Below are 20,273 nucleotides of genomic sequence, written 5' to 3' on the forward strand. Positions count from 1 at the left end.
GAATCTCGAGCTAGTCTCCTGGCTTGTGGAGGTTTTGCCACTCTGGCTTTGCCATTTTTTGGCTATGAAGATCTACCTCCAATCATGAAGGACTTAAATTTAGATTACTTTGAGGAGGCAGCTAAATTTGTGCAAAGTCGCCCAAAGGTGAGTGGGATTGTAGAGAGAAATAAATGTATTTAAAACGAACTCCTTAGGGCCATGAGAGAGTGAATAAAGACAGTGGTCCTAATGGTCTGGAAAATGTAACAAATACCTGTTGAATGAATTAATGGATAAATACATGAATAAATAAGGTATCTGATAAATACATAAATGCTTTTTCTTTATTGAGGGCTGTGGCCCCATTAACAATCAGGCTTTCTCTCTCTCTCTCTCTCTCTCTCTCTCTCTCTCTCTCTCTCTCTCTCGTTTGCCTTCTTTTCCTTCAATCTCTAGGTTAAAGGTCGAACATTGGAATGATAGGTTCTGGCTAAGGGGCATAGTTGGCCTTTTCTATGGCTAGTTTTCTCCCAAATATAGCTGCAGTTGTGAGCATCAATGGCTGTATCTCTAACACAACTACTGCCCTTACATGTGGTAGATTTATCCTGCCAGGACTGCCTTTTAACCTGGACAAAATCTCTGCCATGGATTTAGGGGTTTATGATGTTAAAGAAGCCGTGGGAGGACCCCTTGGATCCAACTTACTGGGAAAGCCGTATCCCCCTTGAGAAAGCCAGTGTCCATTTCCTTTTTATAGTCGGAGAGGATGACAGGCTTATGCTGACATAGCTGTGAAGCACCTCGCAGAGCATGGGAAGACAAATTTCACTGTTTTAAGCTACCCTAACACTGGCCACAGAATAGATCCCCCTTATAGCCCTTTTCTCTATATATCCCTGGATCCTGTGTTGGGAGTGCCTGTTTTGGGAGGTGGACAGCTGAAAGGTCATGCTGCTGCTCAGATTGAGTCTTGGAAGATCTTGGAGCTTTTGCACTTGCATCTAGGGTAAAGTCTAACAAACTAGAGAGTTAAGTTTAGCATATGCGCAGAAAGAATTAAGAGATAGATTGAATATTTTTAACATGTAGTAACTGAAATCTGGACTTCTCAGGGACATCTGTAAGCTTTTAAAAGAAGTAAGAATACTTGTCTCAAGGTCATCAGGATTTGTAACTTTGGTTACTATCCCTGTTTCTCCATGTTTGGTTTGTTTGAGCTTGAGCTCAAGGTAGTTGCTAAGTGAAAACCAACTTCCAGTCTGTCATTTTACTCATCCTTCCTCCCTACCCTCCGTGTTAACTATACTTCTGAAGGTTTTTAAAAACTGGTGTGTGATAATTAGTTTGCTATTATGTGTCCCAGAGTTTATAAAACTGTTTTGGACAGGGGTGAATACATGAATATAGGTCCCTGGTTTTATGTTGAGGAGCCATTGGGCTATGATAACTTTCTCATAACAGTCAGAGGCTGGAGTGAATTCTAACAACATGACTCAGAGGTTAATTTGTGGTAGACTGAAGTCATAGAATCCTTTCTGTTGTTAATCAGGTTTTGATTTTTTTTTCTAGTTGCCACCTGTTGTAGGATCTTTAAAGAAAGTTAGAAATCCTAAAATACTTGCTTTAAAACTGCCAACCAATGACTGAGAAACCTTGATTCATTATAGTTCCTTTATCTCTGTATTTGTATTTTATTTTTTTATTTATGATAGTCACACACACACAGAGAGAGAGGCAGAGACACAGGCAGAGGGAGAAGCAGGCTCCATGCACCAGGAGCCCGACGTGGGATTCGATCCGGGTCCCCAGGACCGCGCCCTGGGCCAAAGGCAGGCGCTAAACCGCTGCGCCACCCAGGGTTCCCTCTGTATTTGTATTCTTAAAAACTTTCTTCACAGTTTGTTTAAAAAACATATTTAAAAATAGGCATATGTCAGTTCTCCCCCCCAAGTTCCTAATTACACAAGTAGGCAATGTAATTATCTGAGGGAAGGACAGAGTTCATTTCCTTCTACTTTCTACTACTCTCACCAAAAATTTAATTACAATTTGTGGATGAGCCTTAACTTATTAAAATAATTTAACTGAAGTTCTGAGATTCGATTTTAAACATTAAAAATATGTATGGAATTAAAAGATGTTAAAAGTTCTGGACTTCTTATAATTTAGCTTCAGTTTAGTTTTTTGTTCTTCCACACAATTGAAGGGAGAGATTAAAGTATTAATTATCAGCCTTTGATTTTGGTTGATCAGTAGATCTTGTGGTCAGAACTATATTTCGGGTTCTTCTTGGCAGAAGATGAAGTATTCTCACCTTAATAGTTCCCCTCCCCCAAATTAACATTATTTTTAGAATGTAATACATGTTTCAAATCATTAACATCAACAAGAAAGTATATATGTCATACTTTACACACACACACACACACACACGCACACACACATATACATACATATGTATTACCTCCTGATTTTTGGGTTATTCGTGTACGATTTTTTTTTTTAAAGATTTTATTTATTCATGAAAGACATAGAAAGAGAGGCAGAGACACAGGCAGAGGGAGAAGCAGGATCCCCGAGGGGAGCCCGAATTGGGACCTGATCTCTACACCCGGGATCATGCCCTGGGCCAAAGGCAGACGCTCAACCACTGAGTCATCCAAGCGTTCCATGTACGATTTTTAAAGATTTTTTTTTTAAAACAGACCAAAAGCATAGTGAGGGAAGAAATTGGCTTTTTATCAAATAACTATAACGAGAATAATAATCTGGGAAATTGACTATTGAAATTTGATACAATGCTTACTCTAATTTGAACCGATAGAACTTTTGACTGTATAAATAGCCTTAAGAGTTGAAGACTCTCTAGGCTTTAAGTTCTTTAATTTTTTTTTTAAATTTTAGGGTCTGTAACTTTTTGCTATTTTGCTCAATCTCTAATCATCTATTAAATGTGACATTTTTTTCTTTTATTCAACCCACATTCTTTTTAGAAAATTAAAGATTCCTTAATGAGTTTGGTTTGCTATCATTTCACACTATTTTACCTTTACCTTTCTGCCAGATTTTCTGAATTTGGGGAAACTGTTTTAATAATATTTTTAACCTTTCTCTCAATTTTCTTCTAGGCCTGAAGCAAGAGCAAGTATATCCAAAGCCATAGTCTCTGGTGAACAACTTTTTAAATCTACTTTTCCGTTTTGCAGGATTTAAAGAACAAAAAAAGGGTTCAAATTATAGAATTCTTTCTTTTCCTGTGTGAATGTTTTTACCCTTTGAGACTCTGTAATTCAAAATGTACTTGATGGGAAATGTAGCAAGATATTGTAAATTAATTTGCAGAGACCAGCAAATTTCTGCTTATATAGTGGTAAATCGCTTATACAGAGATAAATAAGACATGGTCAAAGTTTACTCCTCCAATGACCAGGAAGAAGTAAAAGTAACATTCTGAGCAAGCATGAAGATAAAATTGGTTTACTAATGATATTTCACCTTTAATGCCAGTGCCTTATGATATAATCCACAGTTTTGAGTAAAAGGCATACTCTGGTAGGATATAAGTTATGTTTGAGGATTAGATTCCCATTTCTGCCACATCAACAAAATTAGTCAAGATTTTGGTAGCCAGGAAAAGTTTTAGTTTGGAGATGTATGGAGATGTGAAGATCTGAAACAAAACAAAATACTACAAGAAAAAAGGCTGGATATGTTATGAATACCCATTTTAATTTTCTTTAATAAGCATTTGACTTTTCCTGTTTTTTAATAAGTATGATTAAACTACTTTTTTCAAAATGGAATTTGTTATTTTAAAATATCCACATCACAGGAGTACCTGTGTGGCTTAGTTGGTTAAGGGTCAGACTCTTGATCCCAGCTCAGGTCTTGATCTTAGGGTCATGAGTACAAGCCCCACATTGGGCTCCATACCAGGCATTTAAAAAACATATATTTATATAAATTAATATATATCTCTATATAGATATATATAGATATATATTATCTCTCTCTCTCTCTCTCTCTCTCTCTCTCTCTCTATATATATATATATATATATATCCTTGCAGAATAATCAGAAAACAGAGAAACAAAATGAACACTGTATAGTGTATAGTCTGCCCAGGCTCCCATAACAAAATGTCACAGACTGGGTGGGTAAAACAACAGAAATTCATTTCCTCACAGAATTGGAGGCTGGAATTCCAAAATCAAGATGCCAACAGTGTTAGTTTTGAGTGAGGCTTCTATTGTTGGCTTGCAGATGCCCATCTTCTTACTGTGTCCTCAGATGGCCTTTCCTCTGTGACCACTACTCCTAATATGTCTATTCCTCTTATAAGGACAGTAGTTATATTGGATTAGGGCCCCTTCTTATGGCCTCATTGAACTGAAATGACCTCCTTGAAGGCCCTATTTCCAAATATAGTCACATTGCAGTTAGAGCTTCAGCATATGAATTTGTGTGATGAGGACACAATTCAATCTGCAGCAAACATTAGACCCTCATAATATTCTTTTTGATATATGTTATGCCTAAATATGTGTACAGTATATAATTTTTAAAGATTTATTTGAGAGAGAGAGAGCACGCAAGCGCACGGGGGGGGGGGGGGGGGGCAGAGGGAGATGGAGAGGGAGAGAATCCCAGACTACATACCTAGGATGAGCTTTGCCACCCCAGATCATGACCTGAGCCAAAATCAAGAGCCAGAGGCTTAACCCACTCAGTCACCCAGGTGCTCCTGTAGTATATCATTTTAAAGAAGATTATGCAGCTATTTTGATTGATTGATTCATGAGAGACACACACACACAGAGAGGCAGAGGCAGACAGAGGGAGAAGCAGGCTCCATGCAGGGAGCCTGACACGGGATTCGATCCGAGTCTCCGGGATCAGGCCCTGGACTAAAGGCGGCGCTAAACCGCTGAGCCACTCAGGCTGCCCCTATGCAGCTATTTTGTTTGGTAACTTACATTTTAAATTAGTACATTATGACTGCATGTGAATAGATGCATTTCAGCAACATCTTTTTTCCAGCAACATTTTTAAGGGAAGTATATTATTTCATTATTTGGATATTTGATAATACCAATTCTTTTTTTGATATTTCAGTTGTTTCTCTTTTTGCTATTAAAATTTTGAACAGGGGATCCCTGGGTGGCGCAGCAGTTTGGCGCCTGCCTTTGGCCCAGGGCGCGATCCTGGAGACCCAGGATCGAATCCCACGTCGGGCTCCCAGTGCATGGAGCCTGCTTCTCCCTCTGCCTATGTCTCTGCCTCTCTTTCTCTCTCTCTGTGTGTGACTATCATAAATAAATAAAATTTTAAAAAAATTAAAAAAATAAAATAAAATTTTGAACAGAAATCTCCGTGTCTGATTATTCCTTCAGGATGAAGTCCTAGAAGTGGGAATGTCACCTGGGTGACAGAGGTGCATACCTTTTTATAGCTTTCAATACTATTGCCAACAGCTCTCCAGAAGGCTGTGTCAATTATAAACAACAGTGTACATATAAGTGACTTCATTTCTCCATATCCCTAGCAACTCAGTATTTTATAATATTTGTCTAATTTCATAGGAGGAGGGGAGGGAGAAAAACACCTCAGATATATAAAATCAGCATTTTATTATATTTTTTAAAGATTTTAAAAAAAGGATTTTATTTATTTGCGAGAGTGAGCAAGAGAGCGGTAAAGGGAGCAGCAGACTCCCCTAGGAGCAGGGATTCCCTGGCAGGGCTCAATCCTGGGACTCAGGGGATGGTGACCTGAGCCAAAGGCAGATGTTTAACTGGCTGAGCCAACCAGGCGCCCCTAAAACCAGCATTTTATGCTTTCATTCACCTCTTGGCTCCCTGGGGGGGCTGGGAAAGGTAACCGAGGAAATTCAGCTGAATTTAGCCTCAGTCGGACTACAGGTAAATTACAAAAGGTGATAGTGAGAAGGATGCGAGGGGCAATCTGCAGGGGAAGGGAATTTTTAAAGTTATTTTATAGCGAGGTTTTAAAGTTTTATTTTTTTAAAATTTTTTTCCAGGTTCATAATTTATTGTACAAATTGAGTATCACATGATGAGTTGACATTAGTTTCTCCAAGCATGGGAACTTAACAGATGAGGTCCAAGTTAAAGTCCATTTATATTGCTTTCACAGCTGGTGTTTTTTTAGACCTTAATTTGAAGTATAAAATCACCAAAGCAGGGATGCCTGGCTGGCTCAGCGGTTGAGCGTCTGCCTTCAGCTCAGGGCGTGATCCTGGAGATCCGGGATCAAGTCCCACATCGGGCTCCCTGCATGGAGCCTGCTTCTCCCTCTGCCTGCGTCTCTGCCTCTCTCTGTGTCTCTCATGAATAAATGGATAAAATCTTAAAAAAAATAAAATAAAATCATCAAAGCAATGCCTCCATATGTGGCCAATACACAATTCATTCTACCTGTGAGACTAGAAGAGTTGAAATGTTTTTTGATGTCACTGAAATGGAATTGGGCATCAGTTTCTGGACCTGCCATGATTTCCATCTTGCAAAAGGTAGCAATTGCACTCGGTTTTAAAGTTTTAAACTTTAGGCAGGTACGTCATTCCAGATCAGCTGAAACTGCTTTCGATAGAAAGCATCTCCCGACCACTCGGCGCGGTTAAGCTCTCGCGTCCCGCGAGCCACAGCAGCAGCCACGCCACCGCAGCTGCGGTGAGGCCAGCGGCCCGCGGGCGGGAGGACCCGGGTGGCTGCAGCGCGGTCCCACAATGCCCCGCACGCGCCACCCTGAGGGCGGAGAGAAAGGACCGCTACCGGGGGTGGGATCCACGGAGGGCTCCGAGGAGTGCGCACGCGCACTGACCTCCGCGGGCCCTAGCAACCAGAGCAGTGACAGTAGCAACGGCCGGAATGGTGAGTACCCTCTAGGCCTCGTAGCCAAAGAGGAGATTGGAGGTAGAAAAGGGTGACGGTGGCGTGTTGAGGATCGGAGGGTCCTTGATCGGCGGAAGGAAGCCGGTAGCGGACACTGGCTCCGCAGTCAGAGGCCTGAGGCGAAAGAGAAGCCCTGGCACGGGGTGATGCGGGGTGAGGGCGGCCTGGGGCGGATTGGAGGTTGGGTGAACGTGGAGGGACCCTGCCAGAGAAAGGGAGGGCAGAGAGCAGGAATTTCTCGAAAAAGAGCGGATCAGACTGGGGAAGGTGACGTGATGGAAGGCAGAGCGTGAATAAGGATATTTCTGTACACAGAAGTGATTCCCCCCCTGGCGAGATGGGGCGCGGGGAGCTGGGTACACGAGTGGAACGTGTGTAACGCGTTCCTAAACGCACAGCTCGGGAAGCTGTGTTCCTAAACGGATGTGCCCAAGCTGTCCTCTGAATGGTTCTAAGCACAGTTAGGAGGTAGCATTGTAACAGCCCACTCGGAGAGAATATACGAGGATAGCGTTTCTCAAATTTAAGTGTGCCTGAGTATAGTTGGCCTAAGACTGCGCTTGGTGGAGTGCAAGTTATGAGTTTTTAATTTGATGGGGTTCAGGAATGTGCATTTCAACAGTGCACCTCAAGCCATCCTACCTTTGGAGGGCATCCCACCACACTTTGAGAAATACAGCTACCTTGGATTTGAGACCTATCAGTGATCTATCCAATCAAAGCCCTTTATGAAGTAGTGATTTTTACCTACTGCTGCTCTTCAACTCCTGCTTAACATGGACACTGTTTTGCTTACAGACTTGGTAGTTCCGACTAGTCGTTTGGAAAGGGATGTTGTTGGTTGATTAGAGACCCAGTCAAAGCTGTTTAGCAATGTATGTGATTGTCCTGCCGGATGGAGATGTTTATGAAGAATAACTATAATTAGTTGTCTTCATTTTTGTGATTCCAGTGCCGTTTAAGTGGGCAGAGATTGAGCACAGGAAATTTAAATGATGACGAAGTCATGCCTGCCCTCAACCACAAGATTAAATACCACTCTTTTAAAAGTAGTTTCCCTCCAGGCTTTCCTTACCTTATTCCACAGGCATTTAGCTGAAAACCACTGCCAAAGAAAGTAGAAAGTTCTACTGGAACCTAGATTTATATACAGGTGAAGAAATAATCAGCCCTAAATGATTCTGAAAGTATGAACCATGAGAATTATTGAAAATCTTCAAATGGAGAATCAGAACCAGTAACTAGACGAAGCTAACTAAGGCTGGAAACTAGTAGTTCCAGAGTCCTCCAGAAATCAGGTCCACATAATTTTTTAATGAACAAAATATTAGTTCCCAGGTCACTTGGGTGATTCAGTCAGTTGGGCATCTGCATTAGGTTCAGGTCATGATCCCAGTATCTCTGGATCAAGCCCCGGGTTGGGCTCCCTGCTCAGTGGGAAGTCAGCTTCTCTCTCCCCCTGCCTTTGCAGTCTTGTGTTCTCTCTCTCCCTCTCAAATAAATAAATCTTTAAAAAAATATATTAGCTTTCAATGTCTTTAAATGATTGTATTTATATCAGAACTCACATTTATGGCATCTCTGAAAAATCAGAAATACCATATTTCACCACTGGACACATTCCCCCCCCACATTTTTTGTATTACTAATATATGATGGTGTAATATGATTGGTAGCATCTTTTTTCTTAATAGTACATAAAATATTATTTTCAATAATGGAATTTTAAGGTTTGAAGAAATGTGATATTAGGGTAAATATTGTCCCAAGTTCCACCTGCCAGCTGTTTTCTAAAGCCAGAGTAGAGGTTATCCTCTTTTTATGGCCAGCTTTACCCATTAAAGATGTCCATTGGTCCTTCAGGCATTTCAGTTTTTGATTCCTGCTATCTGTAGGAAAACTAGTAACTTCACAAACCAACTCGTAGACAGCTAGATTGCTTCCAGTTTGAAAGTATTTTTATTTTTTTATGTATTTGTGATAGTCACAGAGAGAGAGAGAGAGAGGCAGAGACATAGGCAGAGGGAGAAGCAGGCTCCATGCACTGGGAGCCCGACGTGGGATTCGATCCCGGGTCTCCAGGATCGTGCCCTGGGCCAAAGGCAGGCGCCAAACCGCTGTGCCACCCAGGGATCCCTGAAAGTATTTTTATATGTGTCTTTTCATGGACCCATACAGGGATTTCTCTGGGAAGTCTACCCAGAAGTGGGATTTCAGAGTCACAGGACCTATGCATACTTAATTTCTTTAGGCTTTGTCATACTGCTTTCCAGAATGGCTTTGCTAGTTCGTTTTGTTTTGTTTTGATTTTAAGTAAGCTATACTCCTAACATTGGTTTTGAACTGCCCACCTGAGATCAAGAGTTGCATGCTCTACTGACTGAGCCAGCCAGACACCCCTGGCTCTGCTAGCTTTTACTTCCTTCAGTAATGCATAAAAATTCTACATTCTCACCAAATTTCTAATTTTTGCCAATTTGAGATGTATTTTAGTATCCTATTGTTTTACCCTGCATTTCTCTGATTTTCAGGGAGTTCCAATACCTCATGATATTTTAAGTCATTTGGACTTCAGTTTCTGTGCATTCTCTGTTATATTTTTTGCCAACCTTTCCCATTTTCTTGTTTTTTGAATTTTATGAGTACTTTCTATATTCTAATATTAGTCTTTTGTTAGTTTTATTTTGAAAATATCTTCTCCCAACTTTTCTGTTAACTCTCTCAACAGTGTTCTTCACTTGTTGATCTCTTGTACCATGTTAAACAGTAGCAATGATAGTAGGGATCTTTGATGTATTTGGGATCTTAAAGAGAATACTTTTAGTGTTATCTCCCAATTTGGACCTCCTTGACTACTTTATTTAAAATAAACATACTCTACACACATAGACACACATCCTGATACCCCTTACCAAATCCAGCATTTTTGCTTTCGCATTTTCTTTTTCCTTAGTAATTGTCACCTTCTAATATACTGCTTTATTTATTTATTTATTACATATATATTTACCATCTAACTCCTGCCATTAGATGTAAGTTCCATGAAGGCTGGGACTTTTGTTCTGTTCATTCATATATCCCAAGCATGTAAAAGAATGTTTGGTACATAGTTGACACTTAATGAATATTTGCTGAAATGAATAAATTTCTTCATTAAGTATGGAGTTTACTATAGCTTTTTGGTATGTGGCTTTTATCAAGTAGGGAATTTCCCTGTAACTTTTGTTTGAAAGCTTTTAATATCAGATATAGGGGCACTTGTGTGGCTCAGTGGTTGAGCGCCTGCCTTCGGCTCAGGTAATGATCTCAGGACCCTGAGATGGAGTCCTGAGTCTCACCTTGGGTCCCCAGAGGGAGCCTGTTTCTACCTCTGCCTATGTCTCTGCTTCTCTCTCTGTGTCTCTCATGAATAAATAAATAAAATCTATTTTAAAAAAGAAAAAATATCAGATGTAGAACTTCATAAAGTACTTTTTCTTCACTTAACTGAAATAAATGTGATTTTCCCCTTTAATCCATTATTTACATTTATAGGGTTTTTTGTTGTTAAACAATCCTTATGTTGCTGGGATCAGCCATTCTTTTTTTTTTTCTTCCCGCCAGTTCCATGATTCTTTTATTTATTTATTTTTATTTTTTTGTATACTTTTTTTATTTTTTAAATTTAAAAAAAATTTATTTATTTATCTATAGAGGGAAAGAGAGAGGCAGAGACACAGGCAGAGAGAGAAGCAGGCTCCATGCAGGGAGCCTGACGTGGGACTCCCTCCAGGGTCTACAGGATCACACCCCAGGCTGCAGGCGGCGCTAAACCGCTGCGACACCGGGGCTGCCCTTTTGTATACTTTTTTATTGGAGTTCGATTTTGCAACATATAGCATAACACCCAGTGCTCATCCCGTCAAGTGCCCCCCTTAGTGCCCGTCGCCTAGTCACCCCATCTCCCCGCCCACCTCCCCTTCCACTACCCCTGTTTGTTTCCTAGAGTTAGGAGTCTCTCATGGTTTGTCACCCCCTCTGATGTTTCCCACTCATTTTCTCTCATTTCCCTTTTAATCCCTTTCACTATTTTTTATATTCCCCGAATGAATGAGACCATATAATTTTTGTCCTTTATTTGTCCTTTCTAATGGCTGAGGAATATTCCATTGTATACATAGACCACATCTTCTTTATCCATTCATCTTTCGATGGACACCGAGGCTCCTTCCACAGTTGGGCTATTGGGGACGTTGCCGCTATAAACATTGGGGTGCAGGTGTCCTGCTGTTTCATTGCAACTGTATCTTTGGGGTAAATCCCCAGCAGTGCAGTTGCTGGGTCATAGGGCAGTTCTATTTTTAACTCTTTGAGGAACCTCCACACAGTTTTCCAGAGTGGCTGTACCAGTTCACATTCCCACCAACAGTGCAGGAGGGTTCCCCTTTCTCCACATCCTCTCCAACATTTGTTGTTTCCTGTCTTGTTCATTTTCCCCATTCTCACTGGTGTGAGGTGGTATCTCATTGTGGTTTTGATTTGTATTTCCCTGATGGCCAGTGATGCAGAGCATTTTCTCATGAGCTTGTTGGCCATGTCTGTGTTTTCTTTGGTGAAATTTCTGTTCATGTCTTTTGGCCGTTTGATGATTGGATTTGTTTCTTTGCTGTTGAGTTTAATAAGTTCTTTATATCTCTTGGATACTAGCCCTTTATCTGATAGGTCATTTGAAAATATCTTCTCCCATTCTGTAGGTTGTCTTTTAGTTTTGTTGACTGTTTCTTTTGCTGAGCAGAAGCTTTTTATCTTGATTAAGTCCCAATAGTTCATTTTTGCTTTTGTTTCTCTTGCCTTCATAGTTGTATCTTGCAAGAAGTCGCTGTGGCCAAGTTCAAAAAGGGTGTTGCCTGTGTTCTCCTCTAGGATTTTGATGGATTCATGTCTCATATTTATATCTTTCATCCATTTTGAGTTTATCTTTGTGTCTGGTGTAAGAGAATGGTCTAGTTTCTTCTGCACGTGGCAGGATCAGCCATTCTTGATGATGATTATTATTCACCTTTGGCTTTGGAGATCTAAAACTTTCAAATCTGTGTTGAGAAATAAAGAGGACTTATCTGGTTATGGCATCAAGGTTATTCTGCCTCATAAAATAAACTGGCAGCTTTCCCTTCTTTTCTGGTTTCTGAAACAACTTGTGTAACAGGGAATATCTGTTCCTTGAAAACTTGGCAGAATTTACTTGTATAATTATCTAGGCTTGGAGCTGTAGGGGATAAGGGTAAATCCCTGATTATCTTTTTAACATTTTAAATAGTTATTGGTCTATTCACATTTTCTTATTTTTCCTGTGACAGGTTGGCACTTTTGTGGTTTTTTTTTTTCTAGAACTACATCTTTTTCTAGGTTTTCAAACTTACTACCATATATTTGCTTATAATATTTTATTTTTAAATCTTTGTGGTATCTGTTATTTCCTCTGATTCTATGTTTTTGTCATATAGCTCTCTTTTTTCTCAATCAGGCTTGCTAGAGATTTAGGAACCAACTTATAGTTTTGTTAATCTTTTTTTCCTCTTAGATCTATTTTCCATTGACTTCTTCCTTTGTATTTTCTTCAGCCTTCTTTGAATTTGCAGTGATGTGCTTTTTCAAGTATCTTAAATGCTTAGCTTGTTTTCTGTCTCTTATTTTCGAATAAATAAATATATTTGAAGCTATTAAGTTTCCTTTTAAATGTTATATTCTGGGACACCTGGATGGCTCAGTGGTTGAGCACCTCCCTTCAGCCCAGGGCATGATCCTGAAGTCCCAGGATCGAGTCCCACATTGGGCTCCCTACATGGAGTCTGCTTCTCTCTCTCTCTCTGTGTCTCTCATGAATAAATAAATAATATCTTAAAAAGAAATAAATGTTATATTCCTCAAATTTTGATATTTTTTCTTTTATTGTTTTATGTTATAGTTTACTTTTAAACCCAAGGGTTATTTATTACTGTGTCTTTGCTTTCTAGACATAATGGCATATACAGTTGAGCAGCATAGGTTTGAACTGCACTGATCCAGTTACATGGAGATTTTTTCCAATAAATACACTGAAGCACTGTAAATGTATTTCTCTTATGATTTTATTTTTTAAAAAAATTTATTTTAGAGAGATACAGAGAGAGAGTGCGAGCAGGAGGGAGAGGTAGAGAGGGAGAATCTTGAGCAGACTCTGTGCTGAGCCTGATATGGGGCTCTATCTCAGGACCCTGAGCTCCACCTGAGTTGAAACCAAGGGTTGGACACTTAACCTATTGAGCCATGATTTTTAAAAAAGATTTTATTTATTTATTTGATAGAGAGGGAGAGAATAATCAGGGGGAGCAGCAGAGGGAGAGGGAGAAGCAGGCTTTCTGCTGAGCAGGGAACCCAATGTAGGGCTCTATCTCAGAACCCCGGGATCATGACCAGAACTGAAGACAGGTGCTTAACTGACTGAGCCATTCAGGTACCCCCTTTAATGATTTTCTTAATAATATTTTCTTTTCTCTAGCTTACTCTTGTAAGAATTCAGTATATAATGCATGTAACATGCAAAATGTATATTAATCAACTCTTCACGTTATTTGTAAGGCTCTGGTCAATAGTAAAGTTTTTGGTGAGTCAGAAGTTATACTCATTTTTGGGATGCCTGGGTGGCTCAACGGTTGAGAGTTTGACTCGGCTCAGAGCGTGATTGGGCTCTCTGTGGGAGTCTGCTTCTCCCTCTATGTCTCTGCCTCTCTCTGTGTCTCTCATGAATAAATAAGAAGTTATACTCAGATTTTTGACTGTGCAGGGGGAGAGGTTAGTGTCCCTAATGCCATCTTGTTGGAGGGTTAACTGTACTTTAAAATTTTTCCTTTTGTTATTCTGTAGTATTTTTTTTATGAACTCTAGCAATAATTCAAAGGATGTCTTCCTTTTCTCACATTTAAATTTGTGTCATATTAAATTGAATCTAAGATACTATTGATAAAAAGGTACAACAGTATTTTATGTTCTAAGAAAGAAAAATAAGTTGGAATTAAACCATGACAAGTAATTTCTAATCACTTAGAATTTTTATTTTGCACTTACTGACAGAGCTGTTTTAATGGTAGTTAGGCATGTTAGATTTTTATCACATGTAATTCTTTGTAAACATAAAATGAAAGCTATGTATATGAAATAAAATGGTTAATATTTTCCTAGATCATCACCACTGCCACCTGGTCACAGTAATTGTAAATTGTTCCTGGTTATACAATGCATCCAAATTTCAAAGATGTTAAAATGTAAAAGATGTAGATCTTAGAATCAATGAATCAACGAGATAAGGTATATTTTAATATTAAATGTTGAAAGCTATATTTTTTATATACCAAGTAGAAGTGAAGTATATGGGTATTACATCATGATTTCCATAATTTCTTTGAGAGGCAATTAAATAAATCATTCTGATTTGAGGGAATTAAAATACTCTGTTTGCATATAAAGTCTCAAAAAAAGAAGTTAATCTTTTCTGTGATAGATGTTGAGGCTAATAATCATTGCATGAAAATTGAATCAACCAATCATACCAATAAAGACACTCTTGTTTCTTCTCCTTTTAAGGCAAAAGCAACAACCATCAAAGAAGCTCTAGCCAGATGGGTGAGTATATGAATTTTTACCTCTTTTAGAAACCATATAAGGAGAATTTTTGGATAGTTATTTAAATCTGACCATTCAATACAAGGAATCTTTGTGATACTGGAACTATTTAGCTGTCTTGACTGTGGCAGTGGGTATGTGAACCTATGCAAAATGATAAAATTGTATACACTTAATAACACATACAAGCATATTCACACTTGTATATAAATGAGTACTAGTAAAATTGGGAAAGTCTGATTAAAATCATGGATTATGTCAATATCAATACTCTACATGTCTGTCAGCGGAAAAGTAGATAAAAAATGTGTACATATACAGAGTGGAATATTATTCAGCCACAAAAGGAAGAAAAATTTTTTTTTAAGATTTAAAAAAATTTTTTTTTAATTTTTATTTATTTATGATAGTCAGACATACAGAGAGAGAGAGAGAGGCAGAGACACAGGCAGAGGGAGAAGCAGGCTCCATGCACCGGGAGCCCGACGTGGGATTTGATCCCGGGTCTCCAGGATTGCGCCCTGGACCAAAGGCAGGCGCCAAACCGCTGCGCCACCCAGGGATCCCCAAAGGAAGAAAATTCTGCCATTTACGACAACATGGACAGACTTTGAATATATTATACTAAGTGCAATAAGTCAGTCAGAGAAAGACATATACTCTATGATCTCACTTATATGTGGAATGTAAAAAAGCTGAACTCAGAATAGAATGATTGCGAGGGATTGGGGTGCGGGGGAAATGGGGAAATGTTGGTCAAAGGGTACAAATGTCCAGTTATAAGGCAAGTTCTGGGGGTCTAATATAAAGCATGATGACTATAGTTAATAATAATGCATTACATACTTGAAAATTACTAAGAGAATGGATCTTAAATATTCTCAGCCCCCCCCAAAAAAAATTACGTGAGATGATGTATGTATTAGGTAACCTTACTGTGTTAATCATTTTGCAATATATATATGTATCAAATCACCTTAAACTTATACAATACACGTCAATAAAGCTGAAAAAATACTAAAGCATATATTGTTAGAAAGGAAACTACATTGTAAAAAAACATGAATTAAATGTAAACTATAAATATTTTGTGTTTAAAAAATGTTTCTAAAGATTTTATGTATTCATGAGAGACACAGAGAGAGGCAGAGACATAGGCGGAGGGCAAAGTGGGCTCCCTGTGGGGAGTCTGATGTGGGACTCCATCCCAGGACCCTGGGATCACGACCTGAGCCAAAAATAAAGGCAGATACTCAACTATTGAGCCACCCAGGTGCCCCTAAACTATAAATATTTTTAATAAAACGTTCTATAAAATTTGACCAGTTGTAATTCAGCATTATAAATAGAATTTCCATAGAGTATAAAGATGGCTTCTCAATTTCTATGCCCAGTCATAACTTTTTTGTGGCTGTTATCAATAGTTTTTAGTATAATAATGTACTTTTTGCTTTTGAAGCTGAGCTTTGAATCAAAAGTCTTTCAGGAGACTTGGAGTCTTTCCTAGGGAAAATAGGGTGGATAGGATAATGATATTTGAATTCTTGGTTTAGTGTTTATAAACTTCTTTGTACTTTGCATTTAAAAATTCATTTCTGTTTAGTTAATGAAAAATCTGTTTTGTTAAAGAAGAAAAGTATGTATGGGAAAAGCTTAGTATTGATTAAATTTTCTTTGAATCAGATTTTAAGACTTTATTTACTTATAATAACAAGTGGGTTGCTTTTTTGTTTTAGGTTGTAGGTTCTATTTCTAGATTATGTTATAAACATAAATCTTTGACTTTATATTTGAAGATATTAAGCTCACTCTTTCACTGATTAACCAGACATTTATTGAGGATCTACTATGTATCAGTTTCCCTCTCCTAACTCACAAATATATGGCACAAAAATGAGTGGATGTGATCTTTTTCTTTTAACTTACTGTGTATTTTCTAGTATTGATGTGTTATGATTTGATTTTTAAACATAAGTCTTTGTGTGTCTTTTTTTTTTTTTAAGATTTTGTTTATTTAAGAGAGAGAGGGAGAGAGAGATAGCAAGGAAAGCATGCACAAATGGGGGGAGAGGGAGAAGCAGGCTCCCTGGTGACCTGGGAGCCCGACATGGGGCTCAATCCCAGGACATTGGGATCATGACATGAGCCAAAGGCAGACACTTAACCGACTGTGCCACCCAGGCACCCCCTTTGCGTGTCTTATATTGCTTGATGTTATAGAAAACATAGGAAAGCAAAGGAAATGGTCTCTGCACTTTAGGAGCTTCCTGTTTTGTTGGAGAGAGAGAACTAACTTTAAGTATTGATGTACTTTGAAAATATTATTGGGCAGCATATATTGGTAACTAAACTTTAAATTGTGTACATAGTACTGAAAATTTAAGATAGAATTTGTTAGTAAATTATTGTAGAGCAAATAGCTTTAACCTCAGCTGTGTTGTGAGGATATCTTCCAAAATTCTTGATATTTTGGTGTTCTGAGACTGAAGCATGTATAGAAAAAGCAAGATGGGATGACAGAATAGTTGATCTTACAGATCTAAATCTGATATTTAAGAAAAGGGTGCTTAGGGACAAAGAATTCTTTCCAAGAAAATGACGTGGTTGTTGTTGTGTTTTGTTTTGTGTTTATTGATCGTCTCTTAAAGGATTTTAAATATTACAGAAATAAAAGTTATTTTCTTACTCCTCTTTTCCATTTGGTTGGGACCTAACAATAACTTATCTGAGCTAGCCATATAGAAAGCCTAGTTAGGGATCCCTGGGTGGCGCAGCGGTTTGGCGCCTGCCTTTGGCCCAGGGCGTGATCCTGGAGACCCGGGATCGAATCCCACACCGGGCTCCCGGTGCATGCAGCCTGCTTCTCCCTCTGCCTGTGTCTCTGCCTCTCTCTCTCTCTCTCTCTGTGACTATAATACATAAATAAAAATTAAAAAAAAAAAAAGAAAGCCTAGTTATTAGGGTCAGTTAGTAGGTGTCAGTAAGGAATGCACAGAATTCTAAAATTCTTTTTTTTTTTAAAGATTTTATTTATTTATTCATGAAAGAAACAGAAAAGGCAGAGACATAGGCAGAGACATAGGCAGAGGGAGAAGCAGGCCCCTTGCAGGGAACCTGATGCGGGACTCAACCCCAGAACTCCAGGATCATGCCCTGAGGCGAAGGCAGACACCCAACAGCTGAGCCACCCAGGTGTCCCAGAATTATACAATTTTAATAATTGTTTTGAAATAAACATTGAAAAGCCTAAGCATATTCTGGACTTTTTTAGTTCTGTATTACAATCAGATTTCTTCCAAATTAATTTTTATCATAGGAAGAGAAAACCAGTCAGAAGCCTTCCGAAGCCAAAGAGATAAAGCTTTATGCTCAGATTCCCCCTATAGAGAAGATGGATGCATCCTTGTCCACACTTTCTAATTGCGAGTAAGTTCTCTTGTCTTTTTTCCCTTTCTTTTCAACATACACAAACTAGAAAAAAATGTGTTTATTTTCTGTGATCTTCATTTCTTTTTTTGTTTGTTTGTTTGCTTAATGTAATTCCCCCTTTGGCAAGGCCAAACATAAAAGATTACTGGTTTGTGGGACACTAATAAAGTAAACCTGCACAATATAGTATTTTTTTACAGTAAAATTTTTATAGTGTGCCTGGAAAATAGAACTTTCCTTGTCGCTTGAAAGAAACTAAATAACACAATAAGATTATTATTATTATTCTGTCGTAAAATCTGATACTTTCTCTAATAGCAGTCAGTACTATACTTACCAGAGGCTTAAGAGATACGGTTTTAAATTTTTTTTCAAATTATAAAAATGCATTTTAAAACATTTTCAAAATATAAAAAAGCACAAAGGAAAGGAATTAATATCAACCAAAACTGCACCATCTTTTGAGAACAAGTGTGAGCATTTTGATATAAAGCCTTTTAATTTTTTTCCTAATTGGGATCAAATTATACTTATTATTTTGTAATTCTATTTTCCACAACTTTCAGTTCAGATCTATATTAATTCCTCTTAACTTATTTTCTAAATATTCTGTGTACTTTTTAGCAAGGTTCTGTGGCTAATTTGAGATAATTATGCCATGATACCTTGTGACCATGCTCTCAGGTTTCAGTGTCTCTTCTCAGAGCTGTAGAATGTTATTGGTATCATTTGGGGTTCTTTCTGATTTCTTCATGCTGTGTGTTACAAAGTGTAGTGCACTGACTACCTATATAAGAATCTCCTTATGCAGGAGATAAGTTCCACCCCAAATTTATAGAAACAGAATATCTACTGCTGAAACCTAGGACTCTGTATTTATAATAAACAACTTAGACACATAATTTGTGAATCCATGCATTAGACTAATATTTGTCTTTCAAATGAAAAGGAAAAGCAAACATACTTAGTTATTGTATGCAACTTATCCTTTTTGATGACAATAGAATGTATTATATAAAATTCTACCTCGGATTTTTTTTTTGGTTTCAAAAGCATGATTTCAAAGAGCACGATTTCAAAGTGGTCAAATATCTTTTCATCACAAAGTCATTTCAAAGGCAAACATTTGAGAAGGTTTTGTACCTAGTACCACAGTACCATGGAAACTGCTTGGAAAGAACCATCCTATTCATATTTTTGCTGACAATCTCTTTGGGCAGATTGCCTAAACAACAATTAAAGAATTCATTCCCAATCATGTTTTCAGATTTAAGACACTCCATTTTTCACTGGTAGTTGTTGGGAGTTGGGGATTACTAGAAAATATACAGATTTGACCAATAATTTACACTGTACATAATTGCTTTTGTAAAAAAATGAATAATTCTTCTTCAGATCATACCTGAAAGGATAAGATCACATGCTCTAGAGTCAGTTTTTTGGAGGTTTTAAATTTGGCTCTGCCCCTTTCTGGCAGTGTAATATTAGCCAAATTGCTTAATATCTTTGTACTTCAGTTTACTCATTTGTAAAATATGGATGATAATAATAGTACTCATTTCACAGGATTGTTGTGATAGTTAAAACTGTTTATGTAAAGTACTTAGAAGAGAACTGGGCCTACATTGTGTTCAATAAAATTAGCTTTTATTATTTTTTTCATGAAATATACTAACATAATAAATATTTTGTCAAGAAAGAAAAACTAAGAATGTGTAGTTATATTCCCTTAATTTTTTTTTCTTTCTTTTTTTGGTAAGTAGGCTCCACACCCAGTGTAGAGTCCAATATGGGGCTTGAACTTGTGACCTTGAGATCAGGACCTGAGCTAAGATCAAGAGTTGGATGCTCAACCAACTGAGCCCCTAAAAAAATTTTTTTTTAAAGATTTTATTTATTTATTTGAGAGAGAGAGAACAGAGGGAGACGGAGAGGGAGAAGCAGACTTCCTGCTGAGCATAGAGCCCAATGTGGGGCTAGACCTCAATACAGGGCTTGATCCCAGTACCCTGGAATCATGACCTGAGCTGAAGACAGACACTTAACTAACTGAGCCACTCAGGTGCCCTCCCAAATTTTTTATATAATTAAATTATGAGTAGAAAAAACTTAGACAAATATATACAAACCATTAAAAGTACTTCTCTCTGGGGGAATCTGTGGAATTCTGTGGAATGGTTAGGATTACATATGACTTTTTCAATATACATTTCTGAATGATTTAACACATAAGCAAATAAATATCTTTGCACATGCATATAGATAGTTCTGCTTTTTACTAAAAGGGATTATATAAAATGTATTGT

The 20,273-nt window shown here is 38.0% G+C and overlaps 1 protein-coding gene across 2 annotated transcripts in view; it reads left to right on the forward strand.

Annotated features, from left to right (window-relative positions):
• The first annotated feature begins 6,572 nt into the window (after positions 1-6,572).
• The window catches only part of DNAL1 (dynein axonemal light chain 1), a 43,101-nt gene continuing 29,400 nt past the window's right edge, over positions 6,573-20,273 (forward strand). Inside the window, exons 1-3 of one of the 2 annotated variants that reach the window (XM_026008559.2) lie at positions 6,573-6,879; positions 14,500-14,538; positions 17,855-17,964. In XM_026008559.2, coding sequence (XP_025864344.1) covers positions 6,877-6,879; positions 14,500-14,538; positions 17,855-17,964 — 152 coding nt within the window. In that variant the 5' untranslated portion in view covers positions 6,573-6,876. Of the gene's footprint in view, positions 7,054-14,499; positions 14,539-17,854; positions 17,965-20,273 lie in introns of both variants that reach the window. The other variant, XM_072761979.1, reaches the window with a different exon arrangement.

The sequence above is a fragment of the Vulpes vulpes genome, chromosome 6 (assembly GCF_048418805.1).
Source record: "Vulpes vulpes isolate BD-2025 chromosome 6, VulVul3, whole genome shotgun sequence".
Lineage (NCBI taxonomy): Eukaryota > Metazoa > Chordata > Mammalia > Carnivora > Canidae > Vulpes > Vulpes vulpes.